The 13408-nt window shown below is 49.1% G+C and overlaps 2 protein-coding genes across 2 annotated transcripts; both read left to right on the top strand.

Moving 5' to 3' along the window:
* Window positions 1–5296: 5296 nt before the first annotated feature.
* Window positions 5297–8667, top strand: SAPIO_CDS4915 (Uncharacterized protein; the record flags this gene model as incomplete). Its single annotated transcript, XM_016787356.1, has 7 exons — window positions 5297–5713; window positions 5772–6219; window positions 6275–6396; window positions 6459–6674; window positions 6743–7693; window positions 7956–8073; window positions 8156–8667. The coding sequence occupies 7 exons, from the start codon at window positions 5297–5299 to the stop codon at window positions 8665–8667; spliced, it is 2784 nt and encodes a 927-aa protein (XP_016643031.1).
* A 1913-nt stretch (window positions 8668–10580) lies between these two features.
* SAPIO_CDS4914 (uncharacterized protein) lies at window positions 10581–12037 on the top strand (the record flags this gene model as incomplete). Its single annotated transcript, XM_016787355.1, has 6 exons — window positions 10581–10701; window positions 10756–10793; window positions 10888–11063; window positions 11145–11564; window positions 11634–11654; window positions 11983–12037. 6 exons carry the CDS (start codon window positions 10581–10583, stop codon window positions 12035–12037), a joined length of 831 nt encoding a protein of 276 aa, XP_016643030.1.
* Window positions 12038–13408: the final 1371 nt, after the last annotated feature.

The following is a 13408-nucleotide window of genomic DNA, read 5'->3' as shown; positions in this document are numbered from 1 at the left end:
TCTGCCAGACACTGAAATCCTGGCAATCTAGGTGGCTAGGAGTATGGTGAGGAGAAGAAGATGGCGGACGGACATCTGTTTGAGATGTAGAAGATTGTCTAGATTTCACTGATCAGTGCAAGAACATTGCCTGCCCCGAGATCACTTACAGCTCAAGCTGGGATTCAATAAACGAGCGGAAACCTGTACTCGATCATAAATCAATCCTATACACAAACATGTTTTATCTTATTTTTAATCACTTCCAATTCAATCCGGAATCAATCCAGGCCCACTGTGTCGATCAATTATAAAAAGACACCAGTATATGAGGCCTACAAGGTTGGCGTTGATGGGATAGGACTTCGACCGCTACAGCTGCCAGGTTTCAAAACCCGGGTTTGTTTATTCCTAATTGATCCCAGATTATAAAGGCCCGCAGCAGCCCTGTTTCAATTCGACCATTGGCTATCTCTACTAAAAATGTCGTTTTGACGAATATCATCGATCTACGAAGTACTTCGTAGCGTATGCTGGGTGGGGGCCGCACGGACCGCAACGGGAGCATACTCCCGTTACGGTCCGTGCGCCCCCCAAATTCTGGCTTTTTGTGGGTTTTGGTTCCCATGTGACTCACCTGACCAGTGGCCCAGTGACCCATAGGTCGGTTGATGTTTCCGCAGTTCAACCGACCTATGGAAATACGTAAACCCTGCAAAAACATGGTGACCTCAGGGTCATAGGTCAGTTGAGATGCAATCTCAAATTGGAATGCTGGAGGTTGGGGAGGGGAAAATGATGGAGACTTGTACCCCCCCCCAAACCACGACACTGGTCACACGAAAACCTAATTATGCTCTACCAACCCCTCTGACATTGCGCCTCTGCCCACAATTTACTACTCTTGAACTCTTGACACAGTTCAAAAGGGAACATCGATGTAATTCCTTTCTAGATGGAAGTATTTCGTTCAAACCAAAAAAAAAAAAAAAAAAAAAAAAAAAAAAAAAAAGTACTTTATCGCGATGCACTGATTGTGCGGCCGTCCCGAGAATGAAAGCGTTGGCGGGTCTAGTACCCAACAAAAGAATGCCCCGACATCGTTAGCTTGGGATATAACTAGCTCAACCTCCTTTTTGGGGGGTTCTCTCGGAAGAGGCATGTCGAGAAGGACGCACCGTTTGTTTTCGACTTCATGGCTGGATAGACAATGGGTTTTGCCGAACAACCTCGCTTCAACCGCGCGGCTCATCCCTTGCCCTTGGCCTCGACGCATTCCGGCGACCTCGGGTCGCATGTTTGCGGCGAAGGCAAACAAGAAGCTGCCAAAAATCCAAATAGAAGAGGAGAGTATGGCTCTGCTCGAGAGCTCTATCTGCGATGCGACCTTCGGGCTTCTTGTCGGCATCCGGAATATATGCGCTGCCGATCACGATTGGTCCACTGATTGCTTTCGTACTAGCGTTCGCGTCGCAATCAGAAATGCCACAGATACATCGGCGATGCCACCACGTTGATGCTGCGGTGGCTAGTATGGGCACACCAGAGTCTGCATCTTATCTCCTCAGCGAGTTGGCTCTCCGCGGAAAGTCGATAACGAGTTCGAGGAGGCTTTGGCAGGCCCGTCAGACTCGACTTGCTACCTGTCTTCCACGTTCTCTTGGGGGTTTAATGCGCCTGATGTTCCGTGAGCATAATTTAGGTACACTGCGCCCCACATATCTTCTGCGAATCGAAGGAATCCTGTCTCGCGACACATTCGCCCAAGAATCCAATCTGTCTCGCAGTTCTAAGATCTTGTCGCACGAGGGGGTCGGAGGTGGGCGCCCTCGCGAAACCATCTAGTCAAAGGTCACGACGATGGTCCAAGACTCTGGTGTTGGAATTCTAAAATTGAATTAAAACATGTGAGAGGTTCTCAGCAGGTTTCCATCGAGCCGTCGTAATCTACTACTCGTTTATACAACGACGGAAGCCAAATTTCAATATATTGAACGCCTAAGGCAGCAACAAGGCCGTCATCCCAGTTCTCAGCAGCTTTCCGTCTCCAGCTTGCGGTGAATTGAACCGGATGTGAGTTTCAAAGCCTCGTCCTGGGTGCTTTGAACGATCTACAGATTGGTTGTTCTCTGAGCTATTCCTGAATGACACCATGGACAACTTTACAACATGCGCGGCCTTTTAAAATGCCTTTCGAATGCTGCCTGTCGCTGTCTATTTGGTGAGGTTCTTTGGGACGTCTCGACTCCGCTCACATCCCTCCGCCCAGACACTGGAAAAGACAGCAGCAAGAATGGAGACGGAGCTAGAACAGCGGGGCAAAACAAATCGAAAAGGCCGAGACAAGAGAAGAGCTGAGGGACATGTAGTGAGGTCAAACGGAAACTGCAACCAGCAAAATTTCAGAAAGCCCTAGATCAATCGAATCTAGACATCAGATAGCCACACAGAGACGGAATTTCCTCGAACAAGTGTCGACCACTCTGGAACGGACGAGGATACGCCAAAAGGTCCCCCGCAGAGAGGTCCCAGCCTCGAGGCCGCGCTAGGCATGGCGATACGACCCTTACAGCACAGCAGCTCACAGTCATGCCACTGGAAGATGACAGTATTGGACACTCTTCCAATCCACTATGACTCTGGGCCTGCAGTTTTATGGGGCGACGATGCCAGAAGGAGGACAACAATCGCCCTCGGACTAGTGCAGCGTTTCTTCCCCTTCACGACACACACCGTCCTGATAAGGGTACGAAGACTCGGGGAAAGCCTCCACCGTTCCCAGTTCGACATTGCCAATAATGCACACACACAACACCAAGCCCTGCCTAGGATGACGAGGAACAGTTGCATCCTGGACTTCAACGATCCGGTCCACCCGCAAAGAAGCGCTTCTCCAGATCTTATGTAGATTGGCGGACCATGCTCGATCTCAAGATACAGGAAAGCCCCGATAGACCCAATACTGGGAAGGTGCTCTAAAATATATAGCATCAACCTCCAAACGATGGGTTAAGACTGATGGTGTGAGTCGCGCATGTAAGGTATACGATTTAAGGAAGTGGAGAAGCGAGTTGGCTTTAACGATCTCAATCACTCGCCCGCTGTATCTGCGGGGAAGGAAAACAAATACAAATTCAAAAGAAAACGGGAGAGAGGTCCCTGGCGTCTCCTTTGTGATCTTCGAGATGGGCCTTCGGCCTTGATCTGGATGGAAAATGTTCGGGGTGGATCCCTAGGAAGCTGGGCCAATTATCGCGAAGGAATTATTAATCAGGGGATTTAATTGTGTTGCCCTTTTTTGGCTAAGAACTTGCAACTTACACTCCATGGTCTATGGCTATCAAGATCAATCAGAAGGAATTTGTCTCTTCATCCAAAAGATGCAGGAGTTCCTTTGCAGTTAGCGGCCCCGAAGGAGTATCGGGGAGGCTAGAGGTCTCCTAGGAACATCCATGTTACATCCCTCTGCGACTCTGTGGGAAAGAAGCCCTACCTCTCTCGCCTATCGCCTGTTGTTCCGTCTCACACTACAACGAGGAACGAAGGAATATTGGGGTTTAAGTGCTCACATCCCAATTCACCAAGCCATTGATGAAACGAGCATCAGATCAGAGATCGCTGGTGTCATCAAGCTTAATAATAAGCGGTTGGTAAATCCACGCCGAGGTGGTGGAAATGGAGCCCGAGGTTCGAAAGCCTTGTGCGTCGATATGATTTCCATGAGATTTTCCAGCCAATGGTAAAGATTGAAACTTCTACCGAGAATTTAAAAGTCATACCTAAGGTGACATCGGTAAACGGTGACTGGTTCGATGTCATTGATGGCCCAGACCCGGACAAGGCTACTTTCGCGGGCGTAAAGGATCAGTCCTGCACAGGGCCGAGACCGCGGGCAGGCCCGATAGACTCTGTTGATTCCCTCCTCCTTGCGTCCTTGCACCTTCTATGCTAGATCTTATGCAGTCCTTGCCAACTGCCGTCCATCTTTATTAAGATGAATCTTGCTGGGAACTTTTTTTCTTTTTTCTTATTATTCCTCTGATCGCTGTCGCCTTGAGATGAGGGGCATGATGGTGTACGGTTCCGGGCTTTAGCTCTAGTCCAGAGGGCCATCAATGGTATCTACAAGGAACATACCGCAACGGCTAGCCAAGCGGGCTGCCACCCACCGGGCCATTGATCGCGCGCGTGGTGGTTACTTCAAAGTCCTTTCATGTAGGGAGGGGAAGCTCAGTGCGGTGACATATCACTTCAGACCGCCACTTTCAGGCCGAGGTTGATCATCGAGCTGGAGCGTCATAAGACCCGAAGATACGCGGAGGGTATTGCTTGCTATCATGAACATATGTGCTCCAGACTCCTCTTTTTTTCGAAATTTTCGAGCAATCTGAGCAATATGGATGCGCCGATTCTAGATCTACATGCGAAGGGAATATCAATTCTCTCAAGGCAGCTTGCATATGGTCTGGATTTTCCAATCCCGTCCGCGAAGTAAGAACGGGGCTATGTTGGCGTGGCACAAGCAACAACATTAGGTTAGCTCGGTGGAAGACTCACGCAAAAAAAATTTTTCAAGCTCCATTCCTCCAAAAGTGCAACTTGGGTATTATTTGCAAGGCAGATTGCTGGGCTGTTTAACGAAGCAGATACTTATGAGAGACATACCCCCCCTTTTGAACCCCGGGGTGGTCACATCACCTACATTTGGGGTGTTCTCGTATCCATTAGATTTGGCTCGGGAAGGGAAAGCGCCTTGTCTCTTGTCACTTAGATGACGCGTCCGAAGAAGGGAAAATAATTGTCTTTTCAGAAAATTGCTCATTGCTCCATATCTGTGAACCTGAATGATATCGTGACTATAAATATTTAACTGAGACTTACATCGAAGGTTGCCATGAAATGACCGTTCTTATATATCGTTTTAAATCAATCCCACGTTGCTTTCTTCCACTTTCACTCTTCAAGAACAAGATTCTATCTGCCAGCGCCGTCGAGCTGGCCCAGTTCGCAATTCTGGCCACCCTGAGCTCAAACCCGAAGGTCATCCTGGCGGCAGCATTGACGCCGTCAGGGCCTACCCGGTTCCGTCCACCATAGGAATTCCGACATTAACGTATGCATACAACGCCATGAAGAGGCAAAAAGTTGCCTTTAGAGGCTAATAATTCCATTCTAGACATTTCAGCGGCTTCCTTCCGCAGGATTCAAAGTCGCGCTGACACCATCAGCTATGGTTCGTTGAACGCACTCTAATACCGGCCTCGCAGTAAAAGAAGGCCAAAAGTAAAACCCAGAACGCTATTTCGTAAATGGCAACATGTCATTTCTCACTGACTGGCTCAAGGCACGTTGGCAGCCGGCTGCTGATAAAGCCCGGTCCGGCCGCGCTAAACTCCGTCTCCACACCCTCAACAAGAGATCACTCCAAGTAGCCTCTTCGACGACGTCTTGGCAAACTCCGCCTAGCTCTAGCGGAGACCCCACTCGAGATGACATTCTACGCGCATTCGCCTGTATGCCGATGGAGGCAGTTCTCGATCATCTCGGGACTAGCCTGGCTGGCCTTTCCAACATTGAAGCGGCGGACCGTCGCCTTGTAAAAGGCCCCAAGGTTTTGTCATCCCATCAGCCGCCCTCGTGGTTTATGCTTCTGCTGTCGGTGATCCCGAACCCATTCAATATCCTCTTGATCTTCCTGGCCATCATCAACGCCGCTATACCTCCTCCGAACTGGGTAAGCAATATAAACCTTAACTCAGTGGCAATATTCTGGTTTCTAACTGTCGCGACAGAAAGGGTTTGCCGTTTTGATGGCCATGGTGGTGGTTTCGTGTGCCGTCAGGTTCTCGCAAGAATACCGAAGTGCTATGGCAATGTTTAGGCTCCAGGCATCCATCAGCACCAGTTTCAAAGTCTGCCGACCTACCGCTCGTGGCGATGTCCTTGACAAACATCCTGCACCAACGGAAGCAGAGGCATCAACAAGAGATCTTGTACCGGGTGATGTCGTGCTCTTGTCACCAGGTGCCGTGGTGCCAGCCGACTGCCTCATTTTGGAGTCGTCCTTTCTGCGAATCGGCCAATCCACTTGGACGGGTGAGAGCGAGCCTACGGCGAAAATGCCTATTCAAGACGGCGGAAAGGATGATATCCCTATCTTTGACCAGGCAAATATTATCTTCATGGGTACGAGCGTTGTTTCTGGGAGCGGAGCAGCTCTCGTGCTTCGGACAGGTGATGGTACGTTAAATACTTCCATCCAAGTTAAAGAGCTGAATTCTACTAATGTTACTAGATGTTCTAATTGCGAGTATGGCCAAGGAGCTGGAGAAACGCCGCAAGGTCAATGCCTTCCAGAAAGGAATTCGGGATGTCAGTTGGATGTTGATCGGTTTCATGGCCGTAATGGTTCCCGTTGTAAGTGGCACGTTGATCCGGATAATTAAATCGTGAACTTGTAAGGTTTCCTGACAATTTAGGTACTCTGTGTCTCGGGGAAAACGACTGGGGACTGGGGAAATGCGGCACTCTTCAGCATCAGCGTCGCTGTCGGTTTGGTCCCAGAGATGTTGCCCGCGATTGTAAATGCAAACCTTGCCCGCGGCGCCTACCAGCTCTCAAAGAAAAAGGCCATCGTCAAGCGGCTCGAGTCGGTACAGAACCTCGGCGCTATGTCTGTCCTATGCAGCGACAAGGTATGTCGTGTTGCTTCCTTTTCCCCTCACCTAAGGAGCATTAACTGACACTTAGGTCTTCTTTGAAGACGGGAACTCTGACCAAAGACGAAATATCTGTACGCAGCTATCTCGACAGCACCGGAAAAGAAAACATCGATGTCCTAAAACTCGCCACCATCGACTCTTCAATGCAGGGTAGTAGCGGCAATAACATGGATGCTGCTATTCTCAATTTTCGCTTGGCAAACAGGATTTCCGTTCCAGTCGCGCAGCACAAGAAAGTCATGGCGATTCCATTTAACTTCGAACGTCGTCGATCAGGTTGCATTGTTCGCGGCGTAACTGGTGCCAACATCCTCATCTGCAAAGGTGCGTTTGACGAGGTGCTTGCTCTCTGCTCCTCCGTACGAGTAGATGGGCAGACAGCTCGCCTTGATGAGAAGGCACGCCGAAATTTGGAGCGGAAAGTGGGCAAGCTAAGCGCTGAGGGCTACCGCGTCCTTCTGGTGGCCATGAAGCAAATCCCCCAGTTCGATCTAGATGACGGGGACCGCCTAGAGGCTTTAGAGTCGCAGATGATTCTTGAGGGCATGGTCAGCTTTTCTGATCCACTCAAGGATGATGCCGCCCAGTCCATTACCAAACTCAAGGCACTGGGCGTGGAGGTCAAGATTCTTACCGGAGATAATCTAGCCGTCGCTCTCAACGTCTGCAGATCGCTTCAATTAGTGAACCAGGATGAGGTGGCAGAAGATGAGATCCAGTCCATCTCAGGCCCGGACTTGGCACAGCTCGAAGGAGACATCGAGGAGTTCGACCAAGTCGTCAAGAGTTGCAAGGTCTTCGCGAAATTGACACCTGATCAGAAAGCCATGGTTGTGGCTAGTCTACACAAGGCCGGTCATTGTGTGGGAATGTTGGGCGATGGTGTCCATGATTGCATCGCTCTTCGTGAGGCAGATGTTGGGATTTCTGTTGATTCGGGGGCTGCTGTTGCGAAGGACTGCGCCGGTCTCGTTCCGACCGAGAAAGGGCTGGTATTATTGTTGACAGCGTTACTGTCGGGCGTATTACCCACGCCAACTTCATCAAGTACATCAAGGTGAGTTGTGAAATTAGCGCCCTAACTTGGCCACAGAGAGTTGTCTCACTAATACCTCCTTAGATGGTTGCGTCGTCGAACTTTGGCAACGTGTTCAGCATTCTCGCCGCCAGCGCCTAGCTTCCTTTCACGCCAGTACGCCATAATAATGCTCTTTCGCTTCGGCGGAGCTGATCACAAGCTGACGCCTTTCCCAGATGACCAGTCTACAACTGCTCGCCCAGAATCTTCTCTACGATATAAGCCAGATTGCACTCCCGTGGGATCGGGTCGATGCTGAGTACTTGCAGCTGCCTAGAACGTGGAGGCCAGTTGGTAAGTAGCGGCCGTTCCTAGGACTCCGTACAATTGCCGAACAGAGAAACAGATGAAGGCCTTCTAATAGCTCGAGATATAGAACTCCTTCGGTTTGTCATTGTTCTCGGGCCTACCAGTTCGACCATTGACATTTGTACCATTCTGCTTGGGTGGTTCTTCTATGGCGTGCAGGGAGCCGGCGACGCACATGCTGTGAAACTTTTCCAGACGCATTGGTTCCTCCAAGGGTCAGTTTCGGCCGCCCTCTTTTCCCTTGTCCTTGCTCTCACTCCCCGACTCGAGCCTAGATTCAGCGGATTATTTAACAACTTCGATAGGCTTCTTACGCAAACCTTGATTGTCCATCTTCTGCGAACAGCCAAGATACCCTTCCTGCAGAGCCGAGCATCGCCTGTTCTTGTCGCCTCAACTATTTCGATCATGGTAATTGGCTTCGTCATCCCTTGGATTCCTCCATTTCAGTCGGCATTTTCCTTTGCCCAGCCTGCGGCCTCTTTCATAGGATTCCTGGCGGCCGAGTTACTCGTATATTGTCTCGAAGTTCAACTCGTCAAGGTTATCTACATTCGACTCTTCGGCTCGTGGCTGTGAGGGGAGGGTGGAACACCAATCACCTCCGCTTGGTTGTTTCTTGTGATGCGGGATTGCGGTGAGACTTCCGCAACACTTTGATACCGGACAGGAACGCTTTCCATCAGAGCACGGCTCTGATTCACTGGTCTCTTTTTCCTTTACTTTTTGGTATCTGTTATCATCTGTTACAAGTTAGGTGCTGGCCAGGTTCAACAGTACCCCAGCTGATTTAGGTTATCAAAACGAGGAAGCTTCAACAGCAGTCGAGATTATTTTATCACTCTTAAAAGGTTATGCACTCGTTACCGTAACCTTGGTCCGTCATGCAGCTAGTGAGGAGGGGATTTCCGAGATGCTGGTAAAACTGAGGTGTTGCAAGTAATGCATGTAGAGCTAGAGGAGAGGACCCCAAACTTGAGCATGACCGGAACCCAATGACTCGCCCCCGAAAGCGTTGCTTCCCCTGCTGATAATCGACGAGATGATTGGCTCTCGCTTGTTTCTGGGGGGATGTGTTAGAAAAGTCACGATCCTGGCTCGCGACAAGTACTTCATCTCTCCTCCTACTTGGTTTCAACGTGCTTTTTAACTACTTCCCAATCGTTTTCAAAATACATTTACATATTTATTTTTTTAATATCAATTGAACGCTTTTTTCCCCTCTATATGTATCATTCTCTGCAGTCGGGTAAATGGATCCAGCCCTTATGCGCAAGCTCTTGGCCAGGCAGGGCCTGGGGGCTAGTACTAGTCTCGCAACAATGAATCGAATTTGAGACGAAAGATTAAAGTAGTGTCCCAGGATCTGGGCTAGCCGCCGCTAGTGAGATTTCAAGTTAGCTCCCGTCTGACATTGCCAAATGACCCATGAACCCCAGCCTTATGGCTTACACTACGTCCAACTTCATCTCAATCCCGTTGTAGAGAAAGGAAGTGTGGCCATATAGATCTAGTTCCCTATTGTTTTTGTATTTTCGAAGCTATGGCTAATACTGTATGGTAAGTCGACTATTGGTCGTTATTACACTCGAGTAATTTCAAGAACATGCCAGGTTTCGGCTTTCCAGGCGAGCGCGAAGATGACGATTGAAGGTGTCGAGCATCCACCTTGAGCGATTCATTGTTGCGAATATCGACGGAAATTCTCAAAGCCGTGCGACGTAGCATTATGCTTATTCACCTCGGGAGCGGGGAGATATTAATAGGCATTCAATATTTGCTGCAATCCCACATTGCTCTGCTGTCAACAAAATTTCACCCCCTCACTTTCCAAGCTTCTCGCAAATATTCAAGTAGCGCGCTAATAACGACCGCTTACCTCGGGAAACAGTATAGAAAAACATCTACACTCCTCAGAAAGGCGTCAGGAAGCGTTCATGGGGGACAAGGCACAGGATCGGTCGGCTTCTTCTCCTGAAGCGAGGCAGGAGGATACACACCAGACCGAAAACTCGGAAGTCCCGGGAGGAGATGGCTTGATCCAAGTCGACGAAGGCGTGAGCACTTGAAAATTCCCAGTAAATAAGGAACGTTACTTTCAGCATATGGATTGACAGGTCTCATCTAGGTCGACGGAAATGACGATGACTCGGCGATTATCGATATGCGGTGAGCATTAAACAATTGAGGGTCCTCCCCTTTCTCAGAATGGCCAGCTAATTGATTTCTGGGATGGGGAGGGAAAAACAGATCAAGTTACACATCCTCCTTATCTTCTAGTGTCCTCAACTATCCTGTAGAACATGGGCGCCGCTACCATGCGTATAGATCAGGGAGTAATCATGCCCTCGCCCGACGACGTACTATGTCTCATCACTAACTAGAATGCACAGGATATTCAAGACCGAACGATGAGGTATGAAATAGCATAACAAACATCCACAGTCTACCAAAATGTAGTTGCGATCTAACGAGTTCTACCGTAGCCCGAAATGGAACGATTACTTCTTCTCCACGATATCATGACGCGAAGCATAGGCGGGTTGTACCTTGCCCCAATAGAGAAGAGCACAGTCAAACGGATCCTTGATATTGGTACAGGAACAGGAATTTGTGAGCTGCCTAACCCACTTGCGACCATCGCAACTACCTGCTAACCTATGAAAGGGGCCATCTCCATTGGTGACGAATTCCCAAATGCCACGGTACGGCAGCCCTCAGTAGTGGGGCTTCTATCCCCTCAGTTACTCTACTTTTGCATTAAATTACCTTGAAACAAGGCATTGACTCCCTCTTTAGGTGATTGGAAATGACCTTAGCGCTAGTATGCCTACGTTTGTACCCCCGAATGTCAAGTTCGAGGTAGATGACGTCGAGAGTCCGTGGCTGCATCAAGACAAGTTCAGCTGGATTTTCTGTCGATATATGGCTGCCAGCATTTTTGATTGGCCCAAACTCGTTAACACTATTTACGAGTGCGTTTCATTAACATTCTCACGACTCGCACCTTTCCATTCTTTTACTAATTCTAAAAAAAACAATTGTTGCGGAAACAGGAACTTGGAACCAGGAGGATGGTGCGAATTTCAAGATTTTGATCTCCAGTACTATTCTGAAGACGACTCCCTGAAACCCGAAGATCCGCTACTGACCTGGATCTCTACTCTGCTCGAGGCCGCCCGCAAACTCGGACGAGATCCCAACCCCGGCTCTAAACTGGAAGGGTGGGTCAAAGATGCCGGCTTTAAAAATGTCGTGCATAAGCGGTACAGGATTCCCATCGGGCCCTGGGCTAAAGACCCGCTGCTGAAGGAAGTTGGTCTGCTAAACTATCTGCAAGTCAATGGAGGGCTCGAAGGCCTTACGTTGAGGCTCTACACTAGCGTTTTGAAATGGAGTGAGGAGGAGATCTTGGCCCTGTTGGCGAAGGTGCGGAAGGATTTGGTTAACCCCAGGATCCATGCCCTGTTCGATTTGTAAGTCTATCGGTTTTCTCCATCTTTGGGTTCACCAAACCACCGCGATGCTAATACCAATACCTCTAGTCATGTCGTTTACGCTCAGAAGTAAGGGCGGTCGTGTAAACCGCCGCCCAAATATGTTATGAAATAGGGTAATTAACCACTACAATTTTCTGCATTATGTCCTATGCCATTTTCTACGCGAAAATAGACCGCCCAGTTATAACTTATCATAAGGCATAAATGGTATCCTCGTGTCCTCTCACCCTCCCACCTTCGGACCCCTCTCCAGCCTAGATCCTTGCCGGTCGCCGGTGGTAGGTGCGGTACCGCCTTCCAACACCCCTCCGACGTCCGCAGTAGCCGCATGTAATGAAGGCAATGACGGCGTTGCAGATGGAGACGACGCCACTGATTATAGCGTGTAAAACAGCGCCGATGCTGCTGACGATACTGCTCAGCACGGCACCGATGGATTGGAGGACTGATTGAATCTGTGGGGGCGTAGATTAGCACGGAGCCACAGGACTTGCGTGAGGCACTCTGCGGAAAAGGTATAAAGAAGCTGAATATAATCACATTAATATAAACGTACGCAGGAAATGACAGCGCCCATTTTCGGTCTTTCTTGCGGACTCGAAGGTTCCAAGGGTTGTTGATATCAGGATTTCGCTCTAGAGGTTTTAGAGGTCGCGGAAACAATAGTAACAATTCAGCGTGCAATCAGTCGTGTTGAGGTGAAAACTGTTCGTAGAGAAATGCGTATTTCGGACGGGAAGACATCATTTTTTTTTTGTTGGCTCTGAAGACTGAAAATACTTTTATGCTCATCTAAGATCCAGGGACAGGATGTGTTCTATCGTGGCCTTGCATCATATTTACGTCAAGTACCTGTTCTTACATCTACAATGCGAACGTGTTGCGGCATCGCTAAGAGATCCTGAGTAAACGAATCCCTTTTAGCAAGGTAATGATGCATATAAAGTGTCGGAATACTTGCTTTGGCTTGGTTTTCTTGACGCGAATGACATCATAAATCCCACGCGCGCATGACGTCAATCACCTCCTGAGGGAAATGCAGTTCGTGCCTGCCTTAGGATAACAACTTGGTCACCTCGCGCAAGGACATGGCCAGGCTATACAAGCATCTCTTGCACCTCCCGAAATCCCCTGCGTCTTACTTACCGCCACTTCTCTGGCCCGGTCCCTGGAAACGAACGTGTACCTTGCGAGATCGCATGCTAGCTTGTTGAGACCGCCAACCGGTCCTACCGGTCGTCTTCCGATTGGTTGTGTCTCGCTCCAATCCTTTGACTCCTGTATCTTGGATCGCAAGGACACTTAGGTCGTGGTATTTCGGATGATTAAAGGGCTATATATACTACAGAGGGCGCAGTCGGAGGTTCTAGTATTGAGGGGCTATCCATCCTCAGTTGGCAGACCCCGTTAAATCGTTAGTTTCGCGTCCCTTGCAGGGACGCTAGCAAATCCCGAGAACACTGCTGTGTGCACGGGGCTATTTATGCTTAGTCCAAACACTGTCCAGGCCAGAGTTTCTACCGATTACATGGGACTGAAGGATAGCCTCAGTTGATATCTAGGTCCCACTAGACTACCTGAGGATACAACAACGTCATGAGACCTTTGGTTTCAGCAGTGAGTCTTGGTAGCAGTGGAGTACATAAGAGGTCTGAGAGGAACCCTCTTATTATTCACAATGCTATGTCTCTATAGACTATTTGCGATCGGGGTAAATCGTATTGTGCAGCTAATCGGTCTTGGCGTAGAAGATCCTTTTTGTGATTCCATATACACATATCAATTGATATATATGCCCAGATATGCCACGCCAAGGATTA

Source organism: Scedosporium apiospermum (genome assembly GCF_000732125.1).
Source record: "Scedosporium apiospermum strain IHEM 14462 chromosome Unknown SEQ_SAPIO_0095, whole genome shotgun sequence".
Lineage (NCBI taxonomy): Eukaryota > Fungi > Ascomycota > Sordariomycetes > Microascales > Microascaceae > Scedosporium > Scedosporium apiospermum.
Note: the sequence above shows the minus strand (reverse complement) of the source record. Positions and strands in the feature narration are given on the sequence as shown.